The sequence below is a fragment of the Pinus tabuliformis genome, chromosome 3_2, assembly GCF_031772625.1.
Source record: "Pinus tabuliformis cultivar Carrire ecotype Pingquan chromosome 3_2, CPIR1, whole genome shotgun sequence".
Lineage (NCBI taxonomy): Eukaryota > Viridiplantae > Streptophyta > Pinopsida > Pinales > Pinaceae > Pinus > Pinus tabuliformis.
In genome coordinates, this window is record NC_142302.1 from 406,127,033 (window position 1) to 406,136,743 (window position 9,711).

Consider the following 9,711-nt stretch of genomic DNA (forward strand, 5'->3'; position numbering starts at 1 on the left):
GAAACAATTAATAAAATATTGTATTACTAAATGTTATCACCAAAAATTAAGAAATATGATTAACTAATATTATTTATATTAACATATATATACTTTAATAAATGTGTTTATTATATGTGTGTGTGTTATATATATATATAGTTATCCTAAATTGAAAATAGGGAGAAAAAACTGAAAATGGAAATAATAGAAAATTAAATTCTCAATATTAAACCATAGACAATTAGTAAAAAAAAATTAATAAAAAACAAACTAATACATAGTCAAAGCAAAACCAAATGAGTCATACTATGCTCAAGACTGATATAATAATAAAATAGTTATATATATATATTTTCTAATTTTTTGTTTTTAATTGATTAAGTATTTTATTTTATTTTTATTTAAATAATTTGATTTTATTAATAATTTAACAAAAATTTATAAAAATGATAAATTTGTGTTTTTAATATAATTTGAGTATTGATTTATATATTTAAAAAAAAAAAACAAAAATCCATAATCTCTTAACCAAATTTATAGCAATTGAATTTAAAAAAAACACACAATAATAACCGTAATTAATTAAACTGTAAAATATAAATTAATTATTTTATATAATATTTACACTATTAAATTAAATAAAAAGGTTATCCATGAAAGTTAAGTGGAGATAAAACATGTTATACAAACTTTATAACATCATCCCACAATAAAATAAAAATTCTTCCATTGAAAACAAAAAATAATAACTCTCTGGAAGGAACCAGTTCGTTCGTTCGCTCTGGGAGATATGTATTCTTATTTCATGAAAGGGAATCTTTTATGTCACGTTTCTACGTTTCAAAATACGTTTTAGGTTTTTTGTTTTACCTTAATAGCTTCCAATTAAATGAACCTACCCAAATGGTAATATAAGAAAAATAAAAATCCGAGAGGTTTCTGTCTGAGTTGCTGTCCTGTACTGGACAGAGGATATCCCATACTGGCATATACCTTTCGACGAATTAAATGACATGACAGAGTCCCTGGTTCTTTCCTGCAACTAACAATCGGCAATGGTCAACAATTTTCAACATGCGGTGAAACTAAATTATAAAATCCAAGCAGAAGGTACGCAGAAGAAGAGGTGCATTGCCAATTGATTGCAAGGCATATGTCAGCATATCCAGAAGCTCTGCAAGATTCCTCTCTTTTTTCCTTGCCATTTTTAACCCCCCTGCCTCCCTGAACGAGTGGGTTTCAGTATCATATCATGTGATATCACGATAAAGTTTCCCCTTGCAGTCTATTTCAAAAGAAAGTCCACTCACTACGGAGGCCTTGCCTTTGTAACTGCTCGAAAAGCCCCATATTTGAAGCAAAAGACAGCTGGAAGTAGCTAGCAGATAGTAGAGTAGGTGAGCATATTCCATTATAACGAAACTCCAAATTTGGATGTTTGCAGTGCGTTTCATTTTTGGCTGTTTAGGTCGCTTCTCAGCAGCAAATGGGCATCAACTGAGTGATTGTGAGCAGCTTTGCAATTGAAACTGGGTTGATTGTTGGGTTTACTCTACTGCAGAGCCATGACGGGCGGATAACTTTTAAGAACTTATCTGTGAATAGAGTATACCATGACCATAAATAGAGCTATGCTGGCAAAATACCCAATAGCCTGAACTTGCAATATAGGCTTGTGAGATACAGAAGAAACTATGGAGAACAAGATTGTTTTTTGGAGTGTATGCTTCTTTCTTTCATGTGGTCTGCTACAGATGAACAGAGCCCGAGCTCTTCCTCAAGAGGCTCAAATTTTACAGCTGATGAAGAGTAGCTTGAAAGATCCTCGGAATTACTTGAAAAACTGGGAAGACTCCATTGATGCGCCTTGCAATTGGGATGGAATTACCTGCGACAATTCTACAGGTATGGTCACTCAAGTCATACTTGAAACCAAATTTCTCTATGGTCCTCTTCCGTCCAATATATGCCGTTTGAGCAACTTGAAGAAACTTCAACTGGGTGTAAATCACCTTGAAGGGAATCTGCCATCGACCCTTATGAATTGCAGCAAGCTTGAATACTTGAATCTTACCAGCAATTCTTTGTCCGGTACTTTACCCGACTTCTCTCCATTGAAATCCCTGCAAATTCTAGATTTGTCAATTAACAACTTCACTGGTCCATTCCCTGCTTCTGTGGGAAATCTACCAGAGTTGACTTCTCTGAGCCTGGCAAACAACCCATTCAATCCAGGAAATATACCTGAAGAGCTCATGAATCTGAAAATGCTCAATCTGCTTTACCTGGCTTCCTGCAATTTGGAAGGAGAAATTCCGAGTTTCATTTTAAATTTTACAGATCTGGGCCTGCTGGATCTCTCTACCAATAACCTCCATGGATCTATTCCAAGGGAAATTTCCAAACTCAGTAAGCTCTACCAACTGGAGCTCTACAATAACAAACTTAGTGGAAATATACCTCGAGAGCTGGGTAATCTTACATTTCTGCAATATTTTGATGCATCAAATAACATGCTTAGCGGAAATATTCCAGAGGAGGTTGGCAATTTAAGAAACATCGTTTCCTTTGAGCTCTACATGAACCAACTGTCAGGTCCAATTCCCGAAGGTTTTGGGGAATTCCCGTATCTTGTAGGTTTGTCACTGTATCGGAACAATTTCACAGGCCAACTACCACAGAAGCTTGGCAGTCTATCCAAGTTTAACTTGCTCGATGTTTCTGAGAATCAGTTCAGTGGCCCGCTACCAAAGGATATGTGCAGAGGAGGAAATCTGCAGTACTTTCTGGTTCTGGATAACTTTTTTACAGGAGAGCTGCCTGAAACTTATGGAGATTGCAAAACTTTGGTTCGCTTTAGAGTTAAAAACAACAGTTTGAGTGGTCGGGTGCCCAAAGGAATTTGGGGACTGCCAAATGTTAACGTTATTGATTTAAGCTTCAATAATTTTGTTGGTGGAATTGATCCAGAGATCGAAAATGTGAAGGAATTATCAGAGTTTTATATTCAGAATAATCAATTGTCCGGGATTCTGGTACCAGAGATTGGCATGGCAAAGCTATTGGTCAAACTTGAAGCAAATAATAATCAATTTACTGGTCCAATACCAAAGGAAATTGGCGACTTGAGTGAGTTGACTGATCTTCTTTTGCAGAACAACATGTTTGAGGGATCCATACCAGAAGAGGTTGGTTCCTGTACTTCTTTGGTTGTTGTAAATCTTGCAGAAAATAATTTGCAAGGGTCAATTCCAAAGTCACTGGGATCTATTGCTGATCTGAACTCCTTAAATCTTTCAAACAACAAACTATCTGGTTCAATTCCAAGCAGTCTTGGTGCACTAAAGCTCAGTTTGCTTGATCTTTCCAAGAATGAGTTAAGTGGGCCTGTTCCAGATTCACTCATTAACGAAGTAAACAGACAAAGCTTTTCAGGAAATCCAGGGCTCTGTGCTAACAGCTCTGGAAATGATAATTATGATAATAACAATATACTGAAGGCTTGTTCCGATTCTCATCGTGGGAAAGAAAGCAGGCAAATGGGAACTATCTCCGGTCTCATTGTTGGCACAGCATTGTTATTACTTGTGCTTGGACTGATACATTTTCAGCGAAGATATCGTCAAAATCAACTTAACTTGATGAATGAAAAGGATAACTCTTCCTGGACCCTTACACCTTTTCATAATTTAAGCTTCTCTGCAGAAGATGTTCATGAAGCTTTATTAGATGAAGAGAATATCATCGGAAGGGGTGGATCGGGAAAGGTGTATTGTGTCACTTTGCAGAACAATGAAACTGTAGCAGTAAAGCGAATATGGACAATGAACATCAACAGCAATAAGCAAAATGGATTAGATAGATTGATAAAGGCAGAAGTGGATATTTTGGGAACAATTCGGCATAAAAATATAGTGAAGCTTTATTGTCATTTGTCAAATGGTAATTCAAATCTACTGGTATATGAATACATGCCAAATGGAAACTTATTTGATGCTTTGCATGGAAATAATGAAGAGAAGACGCTAAAGAGAAGTGGTATGGAGCTGGATTGGCCAACACGGTACAAGATTGCATTGGGAGCAGCTCATGGATTAGCCTATCTTCATCATGACTGCTTGCCTGCAATTGTTCACAGAGATGTAAAATCTACCAATATTTTGCTGGATAAATTTTATGAGGCAAAGATTGCCGATTTTGGGATTGCCAAAAATCTTCAAGCTTCTGGAGGAAGTGATTCAGCCGTAGCTTTTGCAGGCACCCATGGCTACATTGCTCCTGGTATGTTGAACTTAGTACTGTGCTCCCCTAGTTTGCACCTTTGCCATCGAAATGACAGTACTTGCTCAAGGTTTTCATAGATTTTGCAGTTATAGATTCTAGCCTTTTTCAAAATCCATTTATACTTCCATGTATATATTTGTTGTAAATGGTTAAGTAATTACATCCAGTTTTTCTATGCAGAATGTGCATACTCTTTGAACATTACAGAAAAGAGTGATGTTTATAGTTTTGGTGTGGTATTGTTGGAGCTTGTTACTGGCAAGCAATCAATTGAACCAGGTTTTGGTGAGAACAAAGATATTGTATACTGGATTTCACACAAGATATGTTCCCAGAAAGATGCTTTTGAAGTTCTCGACTCAAATATTTGCAAGTCGTTTCAGGAAGAAATGATCAAAGTCCTGAAAATAGCATTGTATTGTACTTACAAACTACCGGCACTGCGGCCAACAATGAGAGAAGTTGTACAGATGTTGCTGGATGCTGATCCATGCATTATCAATTTCAGGTCAATCCAGACTGGGGATGATCCACAGGACACAAACATTGCTGTTGACCCTCCTGTGAAAGCAAAATATCGGGGTAAATATTGAGGAAATTAATTGCAGATACTATTTTCCATGGAGCGTTGTCTCATCTTCCTGACCAATTTAGATCGAGAAAAGATTGTGCTTGCCGAAGGTGTAATTGTTGGCAGAAGTAATTGATTCAAAGCCAGGAAGAAGGCAAATGAAGTATATTTGCCAAAAACGGTTTGACAGATCTGTGATGGAGCTGTTCAGCTGGGTTCAAAGAATCATTTGCAGATTGAGCAAGAAGATTCCCTCTATCTGAAGAATATTACAGGCTATTAAAAAATTTACCATGTCTCTGTTGTTTTTGACATCAATCTTCAACACCATAGTGGTGTTGTATTTTGCTGCTTTTATCAATACCTCACCCTGCAGCTTTAGCCATTCACCGTACTTTAAGTATCTCTAAGGCCTGAAAGGAAAGATAAAGTCAATATTGTCCATATATAAAAATATCTTCAGTAAGTTTGTCCTATTTTTCATAGTTTTTTAATCATCTTTCTGATCAAGGTTTATGATGTTTTATTCATTTCAAAATAATAGGTCCTAAGGCTTTTACATTTGTCTATGTTAATAATAGAATGCACCAAGGATAGAGGAGCTAGCAGTTGCTCACCCTATCATATCTTGTCAAGATCAACACCAAGGTTCTTGAACCAGCTATGATATTAAGGTTGACTTGGCTGGACAAAGATCTTGTATATTAATAAAAAGTTGATATTGAGCTTTGAAGTGTTCCTCTGGAAAATAGCATTGTGGCTTATTACTTATGGAATTAGCGGGGCATGTTTCTTGTTTTTCCATGACTCATTTCCAGAGCATTTCAACTTCAATGACACCCTTGTATGCCCTTTCCATTTGCATTTTTTTACTATCTTCTCCTGGGAACTTTCTTTTTTCCCTCCTTTGGACCACACAGATGCCTAAAACTTGTTGTGACCATAGAACTCTTTTAGTCTTCTTGCATTAAGAAGAAATGTTTTTACTGGATGACATGATGCCATAGAGGAATACATGATAACTAAGTGACTTGGACTAAGAATACATTCGAGTTTTCTTCAAATGGTATTTGAATTTTTTTCATGCCAATAGTAAATAGAGTTAATTGTGCCTACAGAAAATCGTTACTTGTACGTTTTTGCAAAACACTGATATTGGTCCTACTTCACAAAGTTGATTCCTTTTCTATTCAGTTAAATTGAAACATGGTTGGTCATAGTTTCTTTCCATATCTTGGATGGGTGCTACTTATTTGAATGATTGAAAGAGCAGAAATAATTTATGATTGTTGTTTGTGATAATTTATTTAGTGATATTTTTCATTCCATATTTCACTAGGTTGAATTATTGCTTCTTTGAACATACAATTCTATGTAAGGTTCATTGCATTGGTCTGGTACCTAGTGAAATATATTGACATAATTTTTATTATTTTTAAGACTTATTTTCAATCTGCCCTACTTATGAAATGGCAGGCTTTGATCCACAAGAGAGGGCTGTTGGCAAAGCTTTTTGCACATTGTGTGTTTGAATTGTACATAGAAGTTGTTTCTTTGGATATTTGCGTGGTGTGGCAGGGAACAATGTAAACAGAAACTAGAAAACCCTGTATTGGAGCTATTTTGCAAAACACCCATGTCTTTGTTTAGCATCTATGTTATTTACATATAATCATTGTGATACATTAAAAGAACTGCTTTCACCTTCAATATACGATTATATTGTAGTTCTGCATTTGTATCTGTCTACAATTTCTTATGCACCAGTGGTTGTATCAGAGCTAGTTGTTCTCTGAGTTGAATCAAGTGGTATTGAAGAAATTGCTTGCCCTTTATTTTCTTTAAAAGAAATTAAGGAAGTGGTATAAGTTCCATGAGGTACCTAGTGAAGTTTTCTTGGTGATCTAAATGTTTAAGGCATTCAAGTCACAGAACAAGTATTCAGTGGCAGTTGTGTAAGAAATGAGAACCCCATGGAAATGGCAATGGTAGAAATCAAGCTGACTGGGGGAGTGGTTTCATGGAAATAATTATGACAATGGGAGTTGTGTGGCTGAGTGATGAGAAACCCCCTGAGAAAAATCAAAGTGAGTTGGGGAGTGGCTTTATGGAGAGAATTATGGCAACTTGAAGAGCAGAATGGATTCATATCTACTGGTGAAAGATTATTACAGTCGAGAAAAACTCCAACACTGGTGCAACTGATTGGAAGGAAAAAGGATAGGAGGCATAGGCTGATTTATTTCTTAAACCGTAATTATTTTGTATTATATTGTGTGCACTGTGCATAAATCGGTAAATGAAGTGTGGAAAGCTATTGCTGAAAAGTGGTTAGTCAAAATTTCTTCCAGCACTATTACAACCATGCTGTGATGGTTGAGGGAGTTGCCCATTGAGACCACATGATGAAGTCGGTCAAGTAGTTGCCTTCTACTGGTGAAATAACATGTTGACATCATATTCAATAACCGTTCCAATCATGGGACACTATGGTGGTATCTCTAGAGAATGTAGTCAATTTTCTACGCATCAAAATCGACACGAGGGTTAGGGTTGTAATCATAGAGGCCCTGTACCTCTGGGCTGGCAAAACCAACGAGTGGCTCACTAAAGAGATGATCTGATACCAATGAAAGAAACGTGAAAAGCTCATGCTCAAAATAATACAGAATTTGAAAGGGAAGAAACTAATAGAAAATGCAGCCAATAGAAGGTGTGTGGCTGGGTGAAATTTTCATCATTGCTTTATTTCGGTGGTACAAAGTTCAAAGATTATCATTGGGCATTTTAATCAAGAATTTAAATAACTAGTGGTTAGGTCGATGATGGTGAGATTGTACATTGACTAGATGAAAGATGTGGCCGGTCTGTTATGAGATTGTACATTGGCTAGATGAAAGATATGGCCGGTCTGTTATCAGATTGTACATTGACTGGGTGAAAGATACGGCCGGTCTGTTGTCGGTCTGTTGTTATATGTTTTAGAGATAAATTTAAATTTATTTTAAATTTAGATTTATTATTTAAATTTAGTTTAGATTTATTAAGTATTTAGTTTGATTAAATTTTTTGAGGTGTAATTTTCTTGTGTAAAATTTGAGAAAATGTTTGAGCTTTAATTTCAATGTTTGATAAATTTAAAGTTGTGTATGAGATGGGTTTCGGCTCATTGAAGTTATGAGTGGTTGCCTCAATATTTTAGATGATTATATATATAAAAAATGAAATTAATTTTGTGAAATTCAGGTAGTGCCATTGCCTCCATGGGAGATGTTGTAATAGAGCATCAGGTCAATGAAACATTAAATCTAAAATTAAATTTAAAAATAAAATAAACTGCCATTCAAACAACATCAACACATAAGTTTAATTCAATTTAAAAAATAATAATAAAATTAATAAGTGTTAAAAACTAGTGTACCTATAGTTAAAATAACAAATGCCATATATATATATATATATATATATAAGAAAAATGCCATGTGTATAGGTATTTAGTTGTATGTATTATGAAGGTTTTAATAAAACTAGTTATGTGAATCTTAAGTTTTGGTGGAGAGTGATCAAATTTTTTTAAGGTGCAAACCTCTTTTAGAATGCAAAACTTGAGAAAAAGTTTACACCTCGAGAACTTTGATCCCTCTAGAGCCTTGATAAATTTGAGCTTAAGATGGATTTATGCTAGTTCTTTATATGTATGTATGTTATGTGTCAAATCCTTGCTTAGCATAAAAAGAATTACACATCCTTTTTATTTTGAGCCACACCCCAATAAAATGTTTTAACCACAAGGGATTTTTATTTTTAGTTACTTTATATAATATTTACAAAGTTTATATTTAAATATCTTTAAATAGATTTCTTCTCTCATATTGGGAATTAGAAAACATGTATCTATGCAATAAGAACTCTCTCTCTCTACATATTCATTGATTTTTTTTTGTTATTAATATTATTATAAAATACTACATGTCAATCCCATACTATCTGCTTCATACCCTAAATTAGAAACCACTTATCAATAGAATAAGAAATCTCTTTCTCTTAAGTGGGCATTGAAACATTTTACTTGTTGCGAACATTAATTTTGCTTTTCACTTTCTCTCTATATGTAATTATGAATTTGACATTAAAATATTAGTTATAAGAATTATTTTTACATTCTATTTCTTTATCTCTATATAAATTTCTAAAATTAGGTTAGTTTTCACTTTCTCTCTATATGTAATTATGAATTTGACATTAAAATATTAGTTATAAGAATTATTTTTACATTCTATTTCTTTATCTCTCTATATAAATTTCTAAAATTAGGTTTTAGTTAATATGGAAATTGAAATATTACTACAAAAGTAAATAAAGTTTATGTAAATTTATGTTACTTAATATGAAAAATGAAATATTTTATTTATGGTTCGTTCATATATATATATATATATCGCATGTCAATTCTATCTTGAGCATGGAATGAATTTCTATTCTCCTTCATAGGGAGTTGTAATATCAATATTCTAGATATCATGTGTAATCTGGATGTTGAGTGGTGAAGGAATTACACATCTTCCTCATATTAAAAAGTAGAAAGTAAATTAATTTCTACTATCATTTATTTTATCTCTCTATATGTAAAGTTGATGTAATTATGTTATTTAGTAGCTCATCTATGTAAATTATAGTTGGTATGCTGATAGGCATCTATCCATAATAAACATCAAAACACACTTCATCATATATCTCAAGTTTCTAAATTAGAAAAACTAAGAATTACCTAAAATATAACTTTATTAAAAAGAATTATTGCTATTATTATCGACAAAAAGAATTAATATATGGATTAAATATATACACACTAAAAAAACCATGTAACAAGATTC

At 33.8% G+C, this 9,711-nt stretch overlaps 1 protein-coding gene across 1 annotated transcript; it reads left to right on the forward strand.

Annotated features, from left to right (window-relative positions):
• Window positions 1-889: 889 nt before the first annotated feature.
• LOC149181101 (uncharacterized) lies at window positions 890-5,570 on the forward strand. Its single transcript, XM_089416444.1, has 2 exons — window positions 890-4,263; window positions 4,447-5,570. The coding sequence occupies exons 1-2, from the start codon at window positions 1,677-1,679 to the stop codon at window positions 4,857-4,859; spliced, it is 3,000 nt and encodes a 999-aa protein (XP_089272570.1). The 5' UTR covers window positions 890-1,676; the 3' UTR covers window positions 4,860-5,570.
• Window positions 5,571-9,711: the final 4,141 nt, after the last annotated feature.

Bases quoted from the DNA above. Each gene is read 5' to 3' on its own strand.
- LOC149181101 (XM_089416444.1), top strand. From the start codon at position 1,677: ATGGAGAACAAGATTGTTTTTTGGAGTGTATGCTTCTTTCTTTCATGT. The intron at 4,264-4,446 runs GTATGTTGAACT...TTTTCTATGCAG, and splicing joins CCATGGCTACATTGCTCCTG to AATGTGCATACTCTTTGAAC.